This window comes from Octopus sinensis, linkage group LG1, assembly GCF_006345805.1.
Source record: "Octopus sinensis linkage group LG1, ASM634580v1, whole genome shotgun sequence".
NCBI classification, from domain to species: domain Eukaryota; kingdom Metazoa; phylum Mollusca; class Cephalopoda; order Octopoda; family Octopodidae; genus Octopus; species Octopus sinensis.
Genome location: NC_042997.1, coordinates 59,897,952 through 59,924,051, shown reverse-complemented (window position 1 = coordinate 59,924,051; position 26,100 = coordinate 59,897,952). Strand labels below are relative to the sequence as shown.

Here is a 26,100-nt window from a genome sequence, read left to right as displayed (position 1 = left end):
TTATTCTATCGGTGCCTTTTGCCGAAACGCTAAGCTACGGTGAAGTAAACACAGCAACATCGGTTGTCAAGCGATGGTGGGGTACAATCACACACAATAGCAGAAACACTTGCAAGATATATCTGAAAACTATATATATACATACATACATACATACATACATACATACATACATACATACATACATACATACATATATATATATATATACGTATATATATATACATTCACACACCTTGCTGTTATTATTTATAAAACGCCCGTTCTTAGATGTCGATGAATGACTGATTCCATAGTTGATGAGGCGTAACGAAGTAGGAAGATCTTTGATACATATTGTCAGTTACTATTTCCTCAGTGAAAAGTTTTCTCATGTCCGAGTGTACACAAACATGTTAAATATCGTTGCAGAGACTGATATTTCTGATATTTCATTTAAAGTTGATTGATTTGTGCACCTCCAGGTCATATATATATATATATATATATATATATATATATAAGTGTACGTTTTTCATACACAAAAGAGGTGACCTTTAACAGAACACATTACACTCTGGAAAGGGCAGCTAAAGCCCAAACCACAAATAAGAGTAATTTCAAAGGGAATGAAAAATAAAAACATTTCAATAGTTACCCTTATAGTTTCTGCATCAAAGTGCAAATAAATTAATTTGCCATCCGTGCCATCAGTGCTTCTTGACTGGCTCCCGTGTCGGTGGCATGTAAAAACTTCATCCGAACGTGGTCGATGACAGTACCCCTGACTGACTCCCGTGCTGGTGACACGTAAAAAGCGCCCACTACCCTCTCGAAGTGGTTGGCATTAGAAAGAGCATCCAACTGTGGAAATATTGCCAGATGAGATTGTAGCCTGGTGCAGCCCACTGGTTTGCCAGTCCTCAGTGAAACCGTCCAACCCATGCCATCATGGAAAGTGGACGTTAAACGATAATGAGGAGGAGGAGGAGGAGGATCAATATAATGATGATGATAAATCAAATGAACGAAATAGAATTCTCCAACAAAATTCCGTGCTGTATCTGAGAAAGTAACAATTAGTTCATGATATATATGTGTTTATGTATGTATGTATGTATGTATGTATGTATGTATGTATGTGTGTATGTATGTATGTATGTATGCATATGTATAAGTGTACAAGCATGCATATACGCATATACGTATGTATGCATGTATGTATGTATGTATGTGAGCATTTACGTATGTAAGTGTGTAGACGTGTCTGCTTGTGTGTATATGTGTATGTACATGTAAATGTATGTTTATGTACTGATATGTGTGTCTGTTCAAGCTGTATATATAACTGTTACTCCATCGAAGGTTGTATATATATATATATATTATATATATATATATATATATATATATATATATATATATATTCCAAGCACACGATCTGAGATCAAATCAGTTGCTATGCAAGTACATCTACGTAAATAGAAAGATTATCTCTATGAAATGTTATATTGTTTTAATCGAAATGAAAATTAAATTTGGTATTGACACTGACCAGCCCTCACAAACATAATGTATGTTTAATAACGTGCCTAACGCAGAAAGACACAAACACTGTGAGGCATATACACACTCATACACTCACACATGTCGTCGTCGTGGTTAGAATTAAAAGTAAAAGTATAAAACTGAAACATATAGTGTGTTTAATAACGTACCTAACGTTCAAAGACACACACACACTGTGAGACATATAAACACTCATACACCTACACACATACATTTACAGACAGATATACTGTCATATACAAAATGCAAGTCATCATCGTCGTCGTCGTTGTCGTTATTAGCATTAAAAGTCAAAGTATAAAAGTCAAACAACATATCACATTACAATATAGATGTTATTCTTTCATTTTTATTCTTCGAGTTTTGACACGTAATACGGAACTACTGCCAATGTTGCATTGTTTTAATCCCCAAAAATTACATGTTGACACTCCTAGGGTGTGACAGTATTACCGTGTAAAATTTGATTTGATTTGGTTGAGCCGTTTGAGAATGCATTGGGAACAGACAGAGCGATAAGGATTTTATAGAGAGATTAAAAATGTACGGAAGACCCTACATACAAAGAACTATGTCCATTTAGGTCCATTTACGCGGAAGCTCCAGGTAAAATTTTTAGTACATGATCATCCTTGTGATATAAGTAATGTGTGTGTAAAGTTTGGTGAAACTCGGTTGAGAATTGTGGAAATGTATGCGTTCAGTATTCCAAGTTAATTTAATCACCGTTGCTGGTTGACAGTGAAAATAATTAGACAATCTCCTTTCACTTTTATAAAAAGATTTAAAAAGTATGAAAGATCCTGCAGATTATATAACAGCTGATTAATGCAAATAAATAGGTATCATTCATCGTTGGTTTCCCATCGCTCTACAGGCCCCAATATCGATTTTTTTTAAATATAACTAGCTTATTTTCGGGTCTGGGATATGAAGCGGCTATGTAAAAAATTTTAAAGAAATCGGATGAAAGATATAGAAGTTATTGAGGTACAATGAATCTTTGTACACACACACACACACACACAAACATACACTCAAACACAGAAAATTTCAATTATATATATATACATACATATATATATATATATATATATATATATATATATATATACATACATACATACATATATATATATATATAGAGAGAGAGAGAGAGAGAGAGAGAGAGATAGAGAGAGAGAGAGAGATATGACAGATAGATAGATAGATATAGATAGATAGATAGATAGATAGATAGATAGATAGATAGATAGATAGATAGATAGATAGATAGATAGATAGATAGATAGATAGATAAAACCCCCACCGAAACTAGATGACATTATCTAAGCGTTATCCAAGTCTAATATGAAATAAATGAACCAATATCAATATAAGTAATCACCATAAACCACGGACTCACAAACACTTTCAATTCTACGAGAATAAAGGACAACCCAATAAGAGATCCCAAGACATAAAATATTCCCAAACAGACATATAAAATATATTTATATATTCCATTATCAGCTGCTAAACGGATGTCACTGTGGTTTAGACACCTGGGCAGTTCGGTAATATCAACTGCCAATATAAATTTAGATTAGCTCATCCTTCTTCGGCCAATTTTAAAAACTGTCGCTTCGGTTGCACATGAGAAAGTAAGGAGGGGTGTCAGGAAGGACATCGCTGTTACACTTCCAGAAGGGAAGGGTCTTCCTTTGATTCTGACATGCAATGTCTGTGCAAGACCCTGCCTCAGTAAAGCTGGACTCATGAGTCATCTTCGTAATCATAAAACAAGACAGATGAGTGACAACCTGGCCACTGGTGGTGGTGTAACACACCATACTAATCATATCTGTCGGGCATGTGGAAGAGAGTGTAATTCGGCAGGAGGACTTAAACGACATGCAAAGGTACACGAAGCCCAGTTACAACTACAGCTGGCTATTACCAGTAAAGGTTTTAGTTGCCAATTTTGTACAAGACATTGTAGATCTTTTTCGTGCAATGGCAATACTCGATAACAAGGGGCAGCCATAATATATATATATATATCGTAATGATATTTATTTTTCCGATTTGAAGCATCAATTTTTTTTAAATAGACCGAAAAATGGTGAGCTAACCTAAATTTAAGAGCTCGGTTCCTTACATTACCATTAAACTCTATTATTACTACTTCAATATATTATTTTCTATAGCAGGAATGAGTTCAGTGAAAGATATTTCAAAGAATAGAAAAAAGGGATGTCAATGATATTTTAAAATTTTCTGATTATATTCTACAACTGTTTCTATGACCTAAGTGTAAACATCATGAACCGTATAATCAATACGTATTTAATATAGGATTAATGCATATGATATATATATAAGTTAAGCTTACGAGTTATTGTCTATCTATGTTGACCGACATATTTACATGTTTTCATTTTGCTTCTTTTCAAGGTTTGGGATGATGGTTTGAGTTCTGCTGCTGGAACATGGTCTTTAACTTGTGATTATAAAGAATACGATAAATATTTTGGACAAAACATGTACTACGATTCTGAGAAAGATGATCTGAAAGGTCTTGTCAAAACGGCTGTGAAAAAATGGAATGACGAGGCTGAGGCTATAATCAATCCGAAAGGATCTTGCAAAGGCGATTGCGACAAAGCTCAGGTAAGTTTGATTTTCATTCATTTCCCTAATTGGATATTAAATGAAATTTCAAGATCTTAAATGAAAACTGTGAGTAAAGTTTTAACAAAGTTTTCAGGCCTGATTTTTAAAAGTTGGAATGTTTAACTCAAAACGGCCACTTAATACATTTCCTCCAGTTTTTTATTATTATTATTTATGATTGGTATATTATTGATACAGTGGTGTAAGGTAGTATAACTTAACATAAAGGCATTGTATTTGTATGGGAAAAAACAATTATTGTTAAGTGAAGACTATCATGCAAATTTTACTGAACCCCAGAGAAAATGCTTAATTAGTTATGATAACACTCCTATTGAATCCTTAATTTTAATAAATAAAAAACATTGATTATAATGATTAATTTCTGTCACGCAAAGAAAGAAAACTACTCCAAAATCCCAAAATCCCAATTAATTAAAATCTGAATGAAAACAATGGAGTAAGATTTTAATTTTTGAAAATAAGGTGAAAAATCTATACATGTTTCAGTCTTATTAGGCTTCCTCAGCGAAACCTATCTTGTCATTTCTTTAGTTATGCATACAAACACATATTCATATATATATATATGTGTGTGTGTACGTGTGTGTATATATATATATATATATATATATAAATTAAATTAGAGATAAAACCACTATTAGGCAAATCAAACAGTGAAAAACATAAACCAAAACATAGAAATAAAATTAATTAATATAATATACAAAATATATAAAATATAAAATTCAAAATTTAAATTATTTAAATTTAAAGTTAAAAATTTAAAATTATTAATTTATATTTAGAAATTTATATATATATATATATTATATATATATATATATATATATATAATATATATATATATATATATATATATTTTAAAATATATATAGCTATCAAAAAGTATTAAAATGTCTAATATAAGATAAAAAGTAAAACCACTACGATCGTTTCATGCCCATAACCTAATTCGAATAACAATAATTCAAATTCAATTAATAATTCGAATTATGGTTATAGTCACTGTTTGATTTGCCTAATAGTGGTTTTATCTCTAATTTAATTCATATTTATACTGTAAAATTAGATTTAATCCTAAATCTAATTTTTCCCTGTAAGTTTGGATTTACTCCCTAATACATACATACATACATACATACATACATACATACATACATACATACATACATACATACATACATACATACATACATACATACATACGTACATACGTACGTACACATAAATATATATATTCATGCAAACACAAATACACACACACACGCACACACACATATACTTATGGAGAGTCGCTCAAACTTTCCTAAAAAGGAGCGGGTTACACCAGAGTGAGCACATAAATGTGAAACAAGGTGGAAAAAATAGGACTCGAATACCGGTATTCGAGTCCTATTTTTTCCACCTTGTTTCACATTTATGTGCTCACTCTGGTGTAACCCGCTCCTTTTTAGGAAAGTTTGAGCGACTCTCCATAAGTATATGTGTGTGTGCGTGTGTGTGTGTGTATTTGTGTTTGCATGAATATATATATTTATGTGTACGTACATATGTACGTATGTATGTATGTATGTATGTATACATTTACAATGCCTTTAGGATTAATTGATCTTTTTAAAAAAAACTAAACTCTACCGAGCCGGTGCAAATCCAGAAATGCTTGTAATATTAAACAGAAGAGAGATAAATCTCTCCTTGCTTAAGAGGCAACCCTGTGTTAGGTAAGTTTCGTCAGGGTAAGATAATTTTATTGTGCTGGAATGGAATATCTAGTTGCAACGTACGAGTCGTTTTCCTTTACCTTTGCCACAAGGTCGTTTCTTAATCTCTATGCGCCGCCTAAATTACTTTTCAAAATATGCAAGAGGCTATTAAATCACTTCATTCCAGATAGACATATAAATGCTTTTAAAGAACAAATTCTCGAATAAAATTTTAAAATGTTAATGCATCAAGTTATCGAATAGTAAACAGCAAGATCTCACAGGAACCCAAGAATAACTAGTTTTAATCCTCAGTTAAAGCCAGTTCGTGGTAGCTATACAACTAATGAAAAAGTAATAAAAGATGCAGGACCCTATTCTCTTTCGTTTAAAAACTATGATCACTTATACTTAGAAAGAAAAAGGCAATGATTTCATGTAAAAGGAACATTTCAAATAATTATTCAATACTTCATTTCTGTCTGGCATTTACTCTTTTACTAATTATAGCCTTCAGATTTTGGCTCAATAAATTCATTAGAAAAAATGAAATACTTGAAAGTGAAATGTAGTTCGTAATTTTATGATCGCTTTTATGTGTATTGGCTTGTTCAAACAGAACTGTCTGAAGCTGAATTATTTAGTAAGTGTCAAAAAATCTGTAGGAAATTGGAGTATTGCCTTCTCAAGTTGATCCATCACTTACTCTCTTACACAATTATATGGAAAGTTAATTAAATATTCTACAAACTAGTCAAGTTGTTACCTTCAATAAATTTTACAAAGAATACGAATGTCTTTTGTGCAAAAGAATTTATGAGTACTAACCCATCTACTATTCCACCAATTTTGTCGAGAAGTCTTTAAATGGATAGACCAAAAATGGAGCCACTGTACTGTCGTTCGACCTACTTAAAGGAAAAGTCAGCCTGCCCTCAAACTCCCTTCAAATCACACTAGCGAGTTTTATGAACAAACGTGAAATATTTGTTATTTGTTGTAGTAGTAGTAGTAGTAGTAGTAGTAGACTGGAGCCACTGAAATGTGGCTCCAGTATATATATGCCTTCCTCCAAGAATTGAACCCACAGTACTGTAAACGAGGGCTGGACACCCTAACCAGTTAGCCATGAGGCTTCACTAACAATAATAATAATAGTAATAATAATAATAATAATAATAATTCTTTCTACTATAGACTCAAAGTCTAAAACTTTGGTGGCAGGGGCTGGTCGATTATATCGACCCCAGTACTTGATTGGTGCTATATTTTATGTATTAGAAAACTAAAGATTTACTCCTTATACGTTCTCTAAAGCGCAAACCTGGGCAAGCGTCTTTTTTAATGGAAGGTCAACAATCAACCATATAAGAAAGACTCCCTTTCTCAACACCAAGAAAATGACAAGGATTGAGGATTAAAATAGTTAAGTACCAGTGCTTTCGCGGGAGTTTCTTCTCTAAAATACAAACTACCGCAACAGATACTGCACGACATACCGTGCAACTCTCCACAAGTTGATCTTGGCATGAGTTAAACTCAGATAGCATATAGATGAGGCAAACGTCACAAGGAATTCTAACGACTTTCTATTAAGTCAGTGAAATCCTACCTATTAGGTGTGAAATATATTAATCACTTAATCATTGCTCTTTTATATAAAAACAAAAGCAGATGAAATTATGAAAACATCAAAGAAGTGGGGAAAAGCTACAACATGAGAATATTTATTTGTATGATTTAGACAGTCTCTAATCAGAAACAATCATTTTTAAGTATTAGTAATTAAATATATGTTTCTAATAACAATTAATTAATTTTCTAAAGACTTGGACTTGAATGGCTACTTTTTTTATTGTTGTTTCTCTTTGGGGAAACTTGTGCATCGCTATTGTTTATCACTGGTCGAACATTAGTTAGGCTGACTGATAATAAAAGCATTTTAGCTGTGATTAATTCGTCTTGCGCCTCAATAATGCCAAAAAGATCACACAATTTAATATACACCCGCAATAAAGAATGGATTGATGAAGATTTAACTGTTAATTTTAGCAGGTCGAGCGGCCATGTAACGACTTTATTTATAACAAAGTCGCCTTAACATCTCTCAATCCCAGTGTTGCATTTATTGCCACTCCTTCACGCCACGTCATTTTTCTCCTTATTGCTAATTAATAAACTGTTTAATTATGTAGTCATTAATAGTTGTATGATTTTACGAAAGTAAACCTCTGAGATCTCAACTATAATTTAATAAAGTTCAACTCGGTTCTCTTTGCTAATATGTCTTTTGTTTTGAAATAAAATTGCTATTACTAGCTGATTTAGCTTTGGAGGTTAATTTGTTTTTGTAGCCAAGAAAAAAATTAGCTTGCTGCCCGCGTTTATTATCTTTTTGTGAAAGATATCCACAAAAAAGTTCACTTACAACTAAATCATTCTCTCCTTCAGAAATCATTGTATCATAAAGGTCATTCTCTTTATTTGTGTATTTGTTTTAAAACGCGTTGTCTGATATTCTTTGTGTTTTCGCTTCGCTATTTTTGTATGGAAGAGTCTTTAAATATTCTCACTGATAGCACTAGTAACATTTTATTGATAAAAAAAATATCGTTGGTAAAAAGACAATAACTTTAGTCCGTTTCATTAAGTAGGATAGATTTCAAATTGTTTTGATACGATTAATTGTATTCTACTTAAACTAAAATATACAAAACAAGATCTCTTGATCTGCTTGAAGCATTGTCATTTCTGTACATAAATACAAATGTTAAAAAAGTGGAGTTTCAACGGAATGTGACAAAACTAGCTTTATTCAATATTTCGACATTAAGATAAATATATTTTAGCATTCCAAACCCTGATCTTAAAATGAAATGTGAATTGACAGTAAAATTTATTTGATAGAATATAAAGCGAATATCAACAGTTTTACTAATGTTTACTATTTAAATTTTTTCTGTTGGAGATTAGGACCAGGGAAAATATTTTTGATCAGAATTGTAACCCAAGATTTTTATTACTTAACTAATATTCGTTAATCCACTCTTATGATAACTCTCTAAGTACCCGCAAGTTCTGATAAACAAATGAAGACATTTCACGGACAAGTTACGATCCTCAGACGGAACACTCAACGATTTTACTGTATCCGATCTTTTAGTTCCGCCAAATATTACAATTTGGGGAATTGTAAACGTCACATGACGAGAAAATTTCAATGATATCCCACAACTCATTAAAGATTATTTATCTGGGCCAGTAAAGTTTCAGAGTTATGAGATGTAGATCATCTTTGTAAGAATTTGTTACACTGAAGTGTATTTCGCTTCTTTGCAATGTTTTAATTACATCCAGTTAGCTGTTTTATATACGCGAGATAAAGATGAAAGGTTTTTGTAGAAGCCCCCAAAAAATGCAATGGTTTACTAGATATCCAATTCATATATTAGCTAAAGTGTATATACTGTAAATCAACGTCATATGAAAACAAACTTCTAGCCTGAAGATAAAATATCTACAGACAAAAGAGCAAAGTATTAGCCTTAAAAAAGATCAGAACTAAATGTCATGTTTTCCAACTTTCTTTGCTAGCATGTTGTAGTCTAAACAATAATAATACTCCTTAGTCGACATAAAATTCTTAATCTAAACATCAATATAACAGGTATGACTCTATCCTCAAACTTAACAAAAATAAAAATAGTACTTGAAAATATCAAGCTTTATTAATTTCTATGATCAATACAATTTGTAGTTATGTAAACTTTACAAAGATCACTGGTTCACTGCTGTAACAACTTCGTAAGAGCTATAATAAATTAGAACGCAAGAAATGCACGTACATTACATTGCTACGTTGTCGCCGCAAGCATTTCTCTGACTGTGTGCCTCTCTTCCAGTAAATCTACGACTGTATGCCTATGTATAAAATTATTGTTTTATTATTAAGGCACTGGATAAGGTGGGGAGCTTGCAGAATCGTTATCACGCCTGGCAAAATGCGTAACGACATTTTGTCCATCTTTACGTTTTTAAGTTCAAATTCTGCCGAGATCGACTTTACCTTTCATCTTTTTGGGTTCGATAAAATAAATACTAATTGAATACTGGAATCGATTTAATCGACTTACCCGCTCCCAAAAGTTGGTGTCCTCGTGCAAAAAATCCTTTTTACTCTAGGCGCAAGACCCGGAATTTTTTTCTTTTTTTTTGGTAGGTGGGGGGGGTCGATTAGATCGACCCCAGTACGCAAGTGGTACTTAATTTCTCGACCCCGAAAGGATGAAAGGCAAAGTCGGCGGAATTTAAACATAGAGAGGACAAACAGGGACAGACAAACGGATTAAGTCGATTATATCGAAAGGATGAAAGGCAAAGTCGACGTCGGCGGAATTTGAACTCACAACGTAACGGCAGACGAAATACGGCAACGCATTTCGCCCGGCGCGCTAACGTTTCAGCCATCTCACCACCTTGTCCTCGAGCCAAAATTTGAAATCATTATTAAGGCATTGGTTAAAGTGGAACTAAAGTAATTTACAATAAATAATATACAGAATATACAGACGACATATTTTCTCATAAAATATGCAGCCTTGTGTTGGTATAAGAAAGTATCATTGTCGTCGTAGTAGTAATAGTAGTAACAGCACCATCTTTATCAAGATACACATATACTATTACAGTATACAAGATAGCGATATACTTTTACATTAAAAGTTATTTTCATTTCACCTTAGCAGAAAAGACTTAAAGTATTAATTTAACTCTCAGTATTTATCTGCTATTTCTCTTACGCGGTGTGTATATATATATATTTATATTTGTGTTATACACACACGCACACATGTGTATATATATGTGTGTGTGTGTACGACGGGCTTCTTTTAGTTTCCGTCTACCAAATCCACTCAGAAGGCTTTGGTCAGGCCGAGGTTATAATAGGAGTCACTTGCCCAATGTGCCACGCAGTAGGACTGAATTCGGAGCCATGTGCATGGGAAGCAAACTTCTTACCACACAGCTACGCCTGCGATAAGAAATCAGTTAATTTCATCTCAATTTCACGCATGCACAGTTCAATTTAATTGATATTCACGATAACCAACATATCGCATTATGATACGTAGTACATGGTTTCGAAACCCACATTCGTTAATTTTTGTAATCTACAATATGCTAATTATTAAAGAATTTCTTTTATTATCGTTATAGATTTTAATCTGATATGGGTGTTTGTGTACACATGTACATTTGTATATGTGTATTTCCCATTTATCAATGTACAGCCTCTGGCATGTTTATCTTTGATAGCAAAGTAGTTTCTTATCGCTATTTCGCTGTTTACTTACATACCTCGAAGGATTCAGCTATTATTTATCTATCACTGCCTTTGGCCTCTACATGCATTCCTTATCTTATTTGGAAACTTGCAGCTCTTTGCATATTTTTTCTCTGTAAATATCTTGTCTTTTCTCGTAATGCTGATAGTATGCCCCGACAACAGAATATTAGAAATTATGCCTAAATGCACTTTTGCTTTTGGTGATATCTTATTGACAAAATGCTGCTCACAATTTTGGTATATTTACAATTATCCAGAATACAATTGTGGAGCCTTCATTGATTTTGTCATATTCCCCCCATTTACTTTTTAACAAAATAATTAGTGTTTCGTTTATTCCTGTTAATATTTTGTAAATATTTTCTTTGTTCATAAAGCTCGATGTAAATATCTACTAAATAGCTTTACGAGCTGGTACTTAGCTCCAATGTTACAAGCTTAAGTAGGTAAAAGAAAGTGTCCCCTAGTACAGATAACACGTCCAGAGGATCTGGTACATAAATTCGCTTGAGAGCTAGATGAACAGAGACAATAAAGAATAGAGTGTCTTTCCCAGAAACAACAAAATATTTACAGTATATTTCGCTCGCAGTTTTGAACAGTTGGTCCAAAACCTTATCCACTCAGTCATTTTATAATAGTAATTTTGATCCTTCTATATTGGAGACTGATCCTTCTATATTCATGAGACTGTGACTGTCGTTAGTTGCTATCCTTTGTATTTTTAGTTGGTGAGAAGCTTGGGGTACTTCATTTATGAATGTTGCACTCGTGTAAAATTTTAGAAATTTCTAGGCTAAGGATTGAAAGACGTGTCACTATGTCTGCTTAATTCACACTGTAGAAGTGCTTTCTCAGAAACTAGTATGCTATACATCATTTCTGATTATGTACATATTAATAGCCGAATTTAACTTCCAAAACTATACAGCTTTCAATTTATCTCACGTCATCAGAAGTAATCTTCTCTTTGGCACTTTATGACAGACAGTGCAATAAGTTTACATGACATCTCGAAATTTTACGATTATTTTCATACATCGAGTCTGGACATAATTTTCAATTCCAGCAACTTCAAAGGGACGAATGCAAGTCGATTGCCTCGAACTCAGTACTTGACTAGTACTTAATTTTCTCGACCGAGAATAGATGAAAGGCAAAAAAATCGACCTCGGGGGGGATTTGAACTCAGAAACTAAAGAGTTGGAAGAAATGCCGAAAAGCATTGTGTCCGATACGCTAACGTTTCTACCAGCACACTACCTTCTCTAATTGGCCATATTAAAACCGAAACATAGTATTTTTTATCTACATTTAATTTACATAAAAAATCGCCATTTCATTGTGTAGTTAGAACTGACAATAAGCATCATTGAAATGCGAACCATTTTAAAAGGCGTTTTTTTTCTTTTCGTGTTACATATATCTCTAAGCGTTCTCACTAAACTCATTCTCTGATGTTCTCTATCATTGATCAAATAACAGCTTTTTACTTGATGTATGTAATATTATATTTCTATTTAGTCAATATATTGAGGAACACTGATATATATATGTTTTGATTTGAGTATCTCATTTCTACTTGCTTCTTTATATTATACGTCACCTGATTGCAATATTACAAATAAAGTGTTACATTTATGTCTCTTTAAGATAAGATAGGAAAGTACTTATTCATTTTGTTTCGTAGGTGTTGAATCATTAAGATTACTTTATGTTTGGTTAAGTTATTTTATTACATTGATTCACTGGTATTATTTAGTCATGTTTCCTATATTTTGTAGGGCCTCGCCTCCTAAGCTAATTGTTTAAATTCAGCTTCTAGTTTTGGCTAAGTCATTCAGTGGAAAATTTTTGCTAGTCTCATTTTTTAATTTTATTTTACTATCGCTACGTGAGTTAACAGAATTGACAGAATGCCGAGAAAATTCTTTTGTATTATTTAGCTACATTGTTTTACATTGTGAGTTCAAATCACGCCGAATTCAACTTTCGTCTTTCATCTTTCCTGGGTCGATAAAATAAAGTACCCGTTAAGTACTGGAATTGATGATATCAACTAACTCTCTCTCCACCAAACTGATGGCCTCGAACATGAACTAGAAACAATTATAATTGTCCTAGATTGGCAGAATTCTTATCACATTGGACAAGATACATTTTGGAACCTGTTTTCTCATTCCTAAAGTATTTTTCGATGTTATTATTATTATTATTATTATTATTGGAATCGATTCCAAGCAGTGACCTGAATAATAATAATAATAATAATATAATAATAATAATAATAATAATAATAATAATAATAATATCGAAAAATACCTTAGGAATGAGAACCCAGGTTTCCCTAAGATGAAGGCTGGATGGTATATCAGCCGAAACGTTGTGTTAACAACAAATAAGATGAGGACAAATATCCGTCAAATGTAAATAATGTAAATAATGCAATAATCCTTTATACTGTAGTCTTAAGACCTGAAATTTGGGGGGAGGGTGCTAGTTGGTTACTTCAACCCAGTGCTCAACTGGCACTTATTTCATTGACCCCGAAAGGTTGAAAGAATGTATATTATATGCATAGTGAAGTACATATGTGAGGCAAACAAAAGCAGTAGAATGAACTTTTGAATACAAATAAAATTAAACCAAGTCAGTGATACTTATAATATATGATCGAAGCAATTATTACGCACAAAAATATTCTTTAAATAGCATACAGACATACGAAAATAAAAAAGCAAATGAACGTTCAGGGCAAACATAACAAAACATTCTTTTGAGTAACACCAAAACGAAACGAACTTTTACTACAAAATAAAGGAAACGAAATTTTACTACAAAAAAAAAAAAGTAACGCACTTTTACTACAAAGAAGACAAATGTAGTTGACCTTAAAACTAGCACTATCTAATGACATTGTTCATAGATAATTCGAACAGTAATAAAAATGTTATCGGTCGAGTCAGGATATATAATGAATTTCATAGAGCGTGTTTAACGCGACCGCAATATGAATGTACAACGCATCCTCTCACGTGGTTAAATACTTTTTATAGCTGGTGTCCAAAATAAAAAGTAAATTAATAGAAAACATCGGACTAATGATTACTAAGTAGAAACGTTAGTACGCCGGGCGGAAAGCTTAGCTGTATTTCGTCTGTCTTTACGTTCTGAGTTCAAATTCCACCGAGGTCGACTTTGCCTTTCGTCCTTTCGGGGTCGATAAAGTAAGTGCCACTTGCATACTGGGGTCGATCTAATCGACTGGCCCCCTCCCAAAAATTTCGGGCCTTGTGCCAAGAGTAGAAAAGAAAAATTACATTCTTATGAACATCAACAGTATATCTGGCACATGCAAGCACACTCAATAAGATGTGCGAGACATAGAGAAGAAACAAAAACGATAAAATACGGGAAAATATCAATGTGAACACAGTAGCGAAAGAGGGAACAACTTATAAAACTGTACACACTAGAAATAAAATAAAAACGAAGTACATATTGAAAAGAAGACCTACAAGAAAACAGGTCCCACAAAGCGCATAAGAATTCACATAAGAAAGAGAGCAACACAATGGAAGCTTCAACACATAGTAAGTGAATCCTAAAAAGTTAGTGAAAAACTGCAAAGCCACCGCACAAATATCAAAAGCAAATACAGAATAAAACTAAAGTCCAAATTTTGCTGAAGATCACAGAATTCCCCATAGTATCGTTCAAACAAATACCTGGTTACGATAAAAATATCCCTTCGAACCCACGATTATAAACAAACTGAATAAAGGAAATACACATAGATAAACTAGAGTTGACACTGAGAAAATTATAGAAGACAACAATATTTATGAACATGGCTCGATGTAAACACTTACTTAAGCTACACACGAACAAACAGTTTCGTGAAAGAGTGAATCGATGTGACAGGATTTTGCCAGGAATTCTGTTCATGGAAATAAAGCACACACATATCAACAGACAGAAAGTTTTAATCAATTCAGTGGGAGTGGTAGTAGCGAAGGAAATGGGATTTGTTTCAAATAAAGTGAGGACCCCATCACCTTCATACACACACAAGCAATCATGCGTGCGTACATATGGCCCCCCAACACACATTCAGCCACACCCTTTCTCATAAAATGCAAAAGATCCCTACTACATAAAACAGAATAAATAAAAGGAACTGGAAAAAATGGAATCTACGCCGAAAAAGCAAAATGAAGCTCAATAACTGAAAAACATATTAATGAAAAAAGACACCCTTGAAGTAAAAGTAAAGCATTTCGTGAATCATATCAGCAAAATCATGCAAGTTGTGACGTTCGACAAAACGTGATTTTTTTTTATTCACAAGAATTTTTAAATTGAATACTAAACTATTGAACAGGGACATTAAAAAAGAACAATATTGGATGATACTTTAACACCAACAGAAAAACATTCACTACAAACAACACTACAAAATGATGATGATGATGATCATCATCATCATCATCATCATCATCATATATGAAAAACCGACAGAAAAGAGATGGTATAAACAATCACCAAAAATATCTCAGAGAATGATTATGCAAACGTGTTCTGGGAAATGCCAACCTACGCAGACATGAGGTTCAAGGTTAACCATCCGGATATTGTTCTCAAAATCAAAAGGAAAGGAAATTCATCTCCTAATTTTAGTATCAGTCCCAGCAGACGACAATGTATCTCTAAAAGGAACAGACAATTATTCAAATAGAAAGATCTGGAAACAAAGTTGACACTAAAGTCAGGTTTAAAAACAGAAGCAATCCCTATCATAATAGTTGCCTTGGGAATGATTGAAACACTTGGAAACAAATATATAAAACAAATTCCATTGACTTACAAATGTGCACAACATGCATAAAATAGCAATACTAGGCACAGCGTATATATTATGTAGAGCACAATGAATGCAATACAAAGCCAAAACACTGCACGTAGTAGTAGTAGTAGTAGTAGTAGTAGTAGTAGTAGTAGTAGTAGTAGTAGTAGTAGTAGTAGTAGTAGTAGTAGTAGCAGCAGCAGCAGCAGCAGCAGCATTATTATTATTAGTAGTAGTAGTAGTAGTAGTTAGTAGTAGTAGTAGTAGTAGTAGAAGAAGAAGAAGGAGAAGAACAACAACAACAGCAACAACAACAATTGTTTCTAATTGAGCTATAAGGCCAGAAATTTGGGGATAGGGGATACATCGACCCGATACGTGACTAATATAATGATAATAACTTCCACTGTAGGCATCAGGCCAGCGGTTTGGGGGTAAGGTGTTAGTCAATTACATCGACCCCAGTGCTCCACTGCGAAAGGATGAAGGGCAAAACTGACTTTTGCAGTATTTGAACTCAGAACGTAATGCCAGGAGAAATACCGCTGAGCATTTTGTCCAACGTGCTAAGGATTCTGCCAGCTCGTCGTCTTAACCAATGCCTTAGTAATAAAACAATAATCTTATGCATTAGCATAAAGTCGGAGATTTAGCACAAGGAATGCTTGGAGCGATAATATAGCAATGTAATGACCATGCATTTCCTGTGCTTTAATTAATTGTAGCACTGGAATAATACTAATAATGATGATGATGATGATGATGATGATGATGATGATTTCATTTATTTGCCACAAGAGCAACCGATGAAGGGAGGAGTCGGAGACTAGCAAAATCCTCTAGGATCCCAATCCAAACAGATCAGTCGCTAGAGCATAACATACAGGACCTAGTGGTTGTGGACAAGGTGCACCACATATGCAATATAGTTAATGTTGCATGCTCCTTTGATCTACGAATAGTCAAGACAGAAGGCGAAAAGATAGATAGATACAACCCTTTTAAGTACGAAATAGCTCGGTTATAGAAAATGAAGAAGGTGAAGATGTTGCCAATTACTGATGGGTTCTTGGGAACAGTATCAGAAGGCATCAAGAGGAATATAAAGGAAATTGGAATAGAGTAACCAGCAGAACTGTTACAAAAGGTTTACCTCCTTGGCACGGCCAGAATAATCAGGAAAATATAAGATAGCTGAAAAGAACGAATAGCATGATGCCGTAGGCTGCAGGTAAGTAAGCCCGCTACGCATGCGAGACTCCAGGAGCTCCAACAAAACATGTGATAAAGAGAAAATAATAATAACAATAATAATTAATGAAGTTAAAAATCAGAAAAAAGAACAGAAATTATCTGATTGGCAGAAGGCCTTGCATGGTAGATTCCCAAAGATAGTTGCAGTAAAGAGTAGTAGTGAGACATGGTTATGGTTGCTGAAAGGAAAGCTGAAAAGGAAGACAGAAAGTTTGTTAGTAGCTGCACAAAATCAAAACATTAAGGACTAATTGGATAAAAGCCAAGATAGATAGAAACCAAGTAGATTCTCAATGTAGGTGAATGTAGCATGCTGGTACAGAAAAGCAACAGTGTAAAGTATTCACTGTGGGACTACAAAGTTTAACGGAAAAGAATAGAAAATTAATAGAAAGAACTGCAAAATAGGAACAAAACTAAATATTGTTTTCGGTTTTAAAGGAAATCCACGAATACAAAACAGTGGCCTAAAAGACAGACGATTGAAAGGAAAAAGCTGAAAAACAATAAAAATTGTAAAAAAAAAAAAAAAAAGAAGAAAGAAATTACTGAGCAAGGTGGAGGTACATAACGCCATTATAAAACAAAGACAAGACAATCCTCTAGATGACCAATAAAAAAAGTCAACAATGAACAGAATAGAAATAAACAAAAAAATCACAGTACTTGCTGAAAAGTGAAGAGTAGAAAGATGAGCCGGAAGGATTCTTGATTGTGACACATGATCAAAGCATTCCTACCAGAAACCACAAAAAGAATGCAATGCAGAAATTACGATATTAATGTTATGGGGGAAGAATTCATTAGTAACGGCAGAATATGGAAGTTTGGTGGGGAAGCAATTAAATTGGCTACCAACAAATAGGCATTACAAAACTGTATCTATACAATTAATCCCAAATAGACAAAGCTCCTTGTAATAGCAATGCCAAGCTAGAGATTTTTGGAAATTGTCCGTGATCCCCAACCTAAATATTCTCCAGAAGAGAACGGATAGACAGATAGATAGATAGATAGATAGATAGATAGATAGATAGATAGATAGATAGATAGATAGATAGATAGATAGATAGATAGATAGATAATAGATAGATAGATAGATAGATAGACAGACAGACAGACAGACAGACAGACAGACAGACAGACAGACAGACAGACAAGCAGATTCAAACAACTAAACATTCTAGGTGTATTTTGTTATCTAATTTATCCGATAACAATATAGAAAGATGTAACTAAAACTTCTCTATTTCTGGAATCTGTTTTTTTTTTATATCAACTACATTAAGTGATAATCTTAACAAGCTGCTCTTTTATTTAAGAAATGTAAAGATCTCTGGAGTACAGACATCCGTATTAACAGCTTCCTGACTTTTGATTTACATTTGCTAAAATTTTATTTTTATGAGCCATTAAAACGTACATTTACCATTCTCTTCTTTTCTCTTCAAACTATATATGTAATAGCGTGATCACATATTCGAGCATCACTGTAATGATATTTTGTTCGTAGTCATAATTCAGGACATTTTGCTTTCATTTTAAAACTTAATTTAAAACGCAATCAACGGAAACAACATATTAGTTAGGAATATGAAAATAAAATTCTTAAATGATTGAACTAGTCAAAACTTAAGGATGTTAGGAACTAAACTTTGAATAATTAAATATATATTATATAGAAGGATACAGGATAAATTTTCAAAACATGACTCCTGTACAAGAAACTTGGCTTGGTGTTCAACCAACTGGAAATAGTTTAGACGAAACCTCCACCCTTGACGACAGTTAGACAAATCCAGTTTTTCTACTAAAGGATAAATTGCATTGTTTCAGTTTCTTTAACTTCTCTGATATAAAAATAAAAATTTACATAATATGGTGTAGCTTTGTCAGCAATACTCCAATTTATAGTTGGAGGATCCATGATCCCGGAGTTTCTACATGAATAGAGATAGGAATGCAGGTGAGGATTATAACATCCTTGAAATCGATGGCAGTGAGCCTCGTATAATTCTGTAGTATGTTGAATAACTTATGCCAAATATAACTCCTTTAGGTGGTCAAATCAATTGTTTCAATAGTTGCAAGATGAGTTTTGAGGCTGTGGAGCAGTCTTCGATGGTAATGTGTGCTGATGAAAGTAATGTCTAGACAAGAATAGTTATCCTTAACATTGTGTACATTGAAAATCTTGTGGAATTTATGTCCATAGAAATATTTAAATTAACGTGAACGGTAATCAGATTATTTTTTTCCTCTATTTTAATTTATTAAAATGTTCTTTGAATAAAATAGCTTTTCACAGAAGCTATTCCTGGCTCGCACTATGGTATAAGAAAGGTTCTATCCTATCAGAAATTCCTCAGTCCAAGGATAGTTTGAAGCTTGTTCTATTTGATTTTTCTGTAAGTAATTATTAGATGTTGCAAGTGTAAAGATGCTCACATTATGAAAGATGTCTTTTGTTGTTCAAGATATTTAGGAAGGTATTGGTTGTATGTAAATAGCATGCCTCTTTAATCGGTTTGATTAAGTCGGATTCGAAATGCCCAAAACCTTTGATTTGACAGGAGCCGTTTTACATTTTAAATTCTCTCTCTTGTTTGCAGACCTAAAGTTGGACTATTAGATAAGGAAGGCAAACATTGTCCTTAAGGAGTTTTCATCAGAGTAGCACGCTGATTCAAATGATTCGCAAAATCCTCAACTTTCTGCCGCGCAAATTAGCCACCGTTGTTGAAAATATACTTCAGCTGCGTCGTCTCCCTTACGAAGTAGTAGCCTAAAATATTTTCGACTATGTTACCTTCTTTGATCTACCTTGCTAATCACCATTACCAATGCTTTTAGAAGCAATTTGCATTTAACACATTCCGTCATAAAAGACATATGAAAGATCACATGCATATTTTCGTGTGATAAAACCTTGAATGATATGCTGATTATTTATCAACAGTTTAGCATTAGATATAAAGCAATATAATGGGTGCTGTTTCCTTTCGTCTGTACATATAAACGTATAACTGTGTGTATGTAATATATGTGTATATATATGCATGTGTTTTTATAAATATCTACACAAACATATGTGTCTATTTATGTTTGTTTAAATGTAAAAGGGCCTTCCATGTATTTATTGATATTATTGCATAAATGCACGAAGACTATAAATAACATCACCGAATCGCAGACAGATTGCATTGATATGTGTGGGGGGGTTGGTGTGAATCTGGTTTTGTGTGTAAATATCAGTGAGCGTGTCTTTGTGCGTGTGTGGACCTATTTATGAAGCAATTGTCATCATATCTGCTACTGCATAGCCAATTCCATTCTCTATTCTATTTTAATTCCTCACCGAATACAACCAATCTAGCATCTTACCAACCAGGACACATTGACATTTGTAACTGAATACATGGAGTTTAGTAAATGCATCAAATACATAAAAATTACCCTAACCAAAGCATTAAATTTGTTATATGTTTTTGCTCCACATTCCCTTTTGTGTCAATGTCATTAGTCGGCACATTACTAATGTGTTCAAATAACATCAGTTATGTAAATTTTTTACTTAAAGTCAGTCTGGTGTATTTTTTCGCATTAACTTTATTTATATAGTCTTCATTTACCGTAAACTGGTTGTTGTAAAAACTTTCCCTGAAAATAGTAATTTCTTGGTATAAATATTCTCCGGGTTTGGATGTTAACTATCATATTGTAAATTAATGAACCTCGACCATTTATATTGTATTTCTGCCACTTAGGGTGATTAAATGAAATATTCCCTGGACGTGCCTTCAACTAGGACAAGTTTGTGGCTGGGGCACTTCACAGAGCCTATATTGAGATTTTAACTGCAGATCCTTAAAACAAGAGAGTGATAGCCTACTGAAACTGATTTCTAATATTTCTACAAGAAATTAAATGTCTCTTAAATTTATATGTAATATCAATAAATATATTAACAATGTACAGTTCTAACACATTTGGTAATGACCTAAGTTGAAACAATTATACAGTAAACAAAATTACTATTATGTTTCACTTTTCCAGCAAATGCTAAACACCATTTTGTCATGCTTTGATCGCATCAGCTAAACAAAGCCTTCATTGTACGAGCCTAAGTAAAGACGAGAAAGTCATTAAGTGACAGTACAAGGTTGTTCATTTATTGGCAAAGGAAAATAGAATTCTTTAGAGAACAGTCAATTCAAAGATACTATCTACGTAAAAAAGACAATAGCTAAGTTAGTAAAATACTTCGTGAAAGTAGCAGAGAGCATTAAAAAACTTACTAGAAATAAATATACTATGATGAAAAGTCAATATTAGTGAATTACTAATATTATTTTCATTTTTCACTAGTAACTGCGAAAGACGACTCTGAGTATGCTTTGATCTTATCCTGACCTCATCAGTGAAACATAGGACAAGTACTACAGAGAAATAATTTAACTCCTATTTAGCAGAGTCTGAGTAGTAAATTATTTTCCCACTGCCAATAAATTGGTGTTGTGTTTTTTAATGGTTAATAATTTTTGAGAAATGTATGGACTCATATAATCTCAAATCTCGGTTGGGAATCAATATTTTATGTATTTATTTTTATGGCATTTCTATTATAAATATACAACCACTAAGGCCTCTATTAATATAATGTAATATATGTATTAACAAATATATATAACATATAGCACTTCCTCCCTGTTTCTCTCGTATCACAGATCGCTGCATCATATATAAACATCGTTCGCTGTTCATGGTGTCTGGTTTAAATGTAGTGCGATACGATTACTCTGCTCCTTGCTTCACAGAATACATTTCCTTTGAGTTTCTGTTGGCTACCTTATATCTGCTTGCCAAAATATTTACACAGTATCGGATCCTATGTACAGTTGTAGTTTCGTTATAGTGTAAATAGTAATGAATATATTCTAATTTAATGGGAGGACGGTTCATATATTTGTTTATTGGGTTTTTTAATAATAATAATAATGATAATAATAATAATAATAATAATAATAATAATAATAATAATAATAATAATAATAATAATAATAATAATAATAATAATAATAATAATAATATAATAATAATAATAATAATAATAATAATAATAATAATAATAATAATAATAATAATAATAATAATAATAATAATAATAACGGTAGTGTTGGTAGTGGGGTGATAATAATTATGCTGATGTGAATAATAAGAATAAGAATACTTAGAAATGTAGGCGGAAACGTATCAGATACGTTACATATGTACCTCCCTTGAGGCCAAATAATGTTAAACAACATCCCTTCCTTAATCAAAAGGAGGAATCAGTGACCCAGCTGATTAAAAGTGTTTTAAAGACCACCTGTTACCACTTCTACTCTTAATCTATTTTCAAGTTAGCTTTCTTTTTGAAAGAAATATGTACCAATAATTATTTTCATCAAAGATGAAATAACTGATCTGTTAAAGTATTGCACTACAATCATACGGACCGTGAATTATTGCTGTTGATTTTATTGCTGCTACCACTTCTATTGGTATTTTTGTTGTTTAATTCCAAGCTATGACCATTTTTTATAAACATACGTTCACCGCGGTGTTCTTTGACAGTTGGATGTGCAGCTCTTATTTCTAACATTTCAAACACGCCAAGTGACTGCAGGGAAGCCTCTTTCGTTGGCTCCTGTTGCTGCTGATAGTATTCTGTTTTAACGTGTTTCGGTTCACCAAGAAAAATATCAGATCTTATGGGAATGCTTCTATCTAGAAATACACCATATATAATATATTCATATCGCATATACTTATGAAATACAGACGTAAACACCGAAATAAGGATTACCTGCTATTCGCATAGAGGTCAATCATTTTATGTTAAAGAGCTGACTGGATAAGGCATATGAATATAAATTAGGGATGTCTGAATTTATATCTGCAGCGGGCGTTGCAGTGTATTTCTAATTTCGTAATTTGATTCTAAGTGAGTAGATTTCTAGCAGAGAAAATTCTATATCTTCATTGCACTGTTAAAGCAGCTGAATAAACATAAAGTTAAATCATATACCTGAGATGACCATCAGAACAGAAGATTATGGAGATTATATGTGAAATTCCTGTGTACATCCATTGTTTCTGCATTTAATATATTTATGTCATATATTTATGTTTAATATATTTATGTCATAAATACGTATTTATGTCGGAGAAGCAGAAATAAATCGCTGAATTTTGAAAAAAAATCTGAAATTCAATTTGATTCAAACTACACGTTTGAGCTTGCATCACCAGCTATTACAAAAAGCCAAGATAAACAAGATGAAGCCTTCTCGTTACGAAGTTCCTCTACAAATGTTGCTAGCAAATATTAGATCTTTTAATAGATAAGTTGGACGGGAGGATTAACATGGTATTGAGTCACCAAAGCAATGGCACGCCACCATCGACATACAAACAACAGGCTACTTTCTATCCACCAGTCTGAAAGAACAGCAATGTCTAACAAAGATCAAAGAAAGAGAGAAAGGGGAGTGTGCATAAATATGGACACAATAGAAAGGTTTTCTTCATAGGTTCATGAAATCCTGAGGTTCAGACAGCGGCATTTCTATTCACTTATGAAAATTACAAGTGATATAATGAATGATGTACACATTCCACTACAATCTGATACTAAAAAATGAAGAATTTTTTTCTTTGTAAATAAAAGATGTCCCAAAAATATCTGATGCCAACGCCGACATTTCTACATGGTCTCTACAGAAATAGTGGTTAAATCACCTTCATATCACTCCTACCAATTTAGATTAAGGAAGGGATTATATACTTCAATTGTTAAAAGCTTAGCTTATTGAATCTTAGAATCGCTGATTTTTTCAAACACGTATTTCATCCCTGAAATTTTAAAGTGACGATTCCATACAGCTCTTGCGGTAATATATAGCAGAATTATATTAATATGTCGAACCTAAGTTAAACAAGGCATATTACTAAGAGTTGGCATTTTCAATTTGAAGATACCTTTGATTCTATATATACTAGTTACTCCTCGTTCGTTTATAAATACTGATAGCTCACGACGTCTCGGAAAATAATGACTAATTTTTAAAGTTAGTTTCTTTCCTTTAAAATAAGACCATGCGTGTATATACATATATATATATATATATATATATATATATATATATATATATATATATATATACACATATATATATATATATTTATATTTATATACATATGCATATATAAATCAATATACATTTGTATATTTATAGATGTATGCATATATAAATGTATGTATACATTTGTGTATGTATATATATATGTGTATATGTATAAATATATATATACATGTACACACATACACACACACACACACACACACATATATATATATAATATATATATATATATAACATATATATATATATATATATATATATATATATAATATATATATATATATATATATATATATATATATATATATATATATATATATAATGACTTCACGCTGTTTTCATACTGAATGCAGTCTTGTTGAGTTTGTTGTTATTGTGTCGTGTTTAAAAGATACAATTTTACTGGAGGTGGAGCTCAAATTTCACAGTGGGTGTTTTGCAATGTAAAGATTTTTGAAAAACTTAAAACACACCCATTTTTAACTGGAATCGTACAATGCTCGACCAAATAATAATAAAAGATACCATCTGTCTGTGAAATATTGTCTGTAAAATTTGTTTCAGTATAGTAGAAAAAAATTTTAAATAACATTTGGAATAATATAAGAAATAATATTTCTTCTTTTGTCTCATCTTTGATTCAGTTACGTAACTGTCCTAGATTCACTCAAATGCTTATATTTGTCAAAAAAGGCAAAAAAAAATTAGATTACAAACGAAAAATAAAGCGTTCATATTCAATCAGTATCGCACTTAGATATATACTTAGTGAACGGCTTCATTATCCAAATATATTAAAACATGTCAGCAGTATTTCGTACGAGAAATAAAATGTTTCTTCTAATAGAATGCTATCTGTTCACTTGTGCAAATTACGATATTTAAGATACATTAAATTTACCATTAGTCTGTCAACCCTTTCAAGAACCATGTAATTCCTAAAAAGAGTACCTACTAACCAAGTAATTTTCAAGTTTCCATATTAGTACAACGTCACAAATTTCTCGAGCTACATTGGCAATCTCTATGCAATCACCTAACCTGCTAAGAACAGTAATCACATCTCAAATCTCCTTCAAATCACATCTGTTGTCTTAGGAAAAAACACACTGAACAATGTGGCTCTAGATCTATTATGTCTAAATGAAAGACAGTATACTTACAGCTGGCATGTATGATAATAACTCTGCTCAATCAAGAATTCCTGACTCTTATTAATGGGTATTTAAACCACAACGTAACTAAATTTTACGAAGGGACATAACTAAATAATGAGAAATGTATTTAATCCAGCACTCTACCCTTTTGAGCACACAGCTATCCTAAAATATAGAAATATAAAAGAAAAGCATGAATGATAATGGGATAAGCAAACATCTATTCTAAACGCACTTACCTTCAATATTCAGGTAAGTCGTAAAACTCTTGGAAGAGATACGAGGATGATAAAAGTATTTGATGTTTTGAATAAACTAACCAGCCTCAAATTCAGAATATTTTATTTACTTTTTAATACCATTCCATGCCTGTATTATA

The 26,100-nt window shown here is 32.5% G+C and overlaps 1 protein-coding gene across 2 annotated transcripts in view; it reads left to right on the top strand.

The window, feature by feature from the left end:
* Positions 1-26,100, top strand: part of LOC115210809 (GLIPR1-like protein 1) — a 163,523-nt gene that overhangs the window by 83,091 nt on the left and 54,332 nt on the right. For both annotated transcript variants that reach the window (XM_029779566.2, XM_029779558.2), the window contains exon 2: positions 3,985-4,200. In XM_029779566.2, coding sequence (XP_029635426.1) covers positions 3,985-4,200 — 216 coding nt within the window. The remainder of the gene's footprint in view (positions 1-3,984; positions 4,201-26,100) is intronic.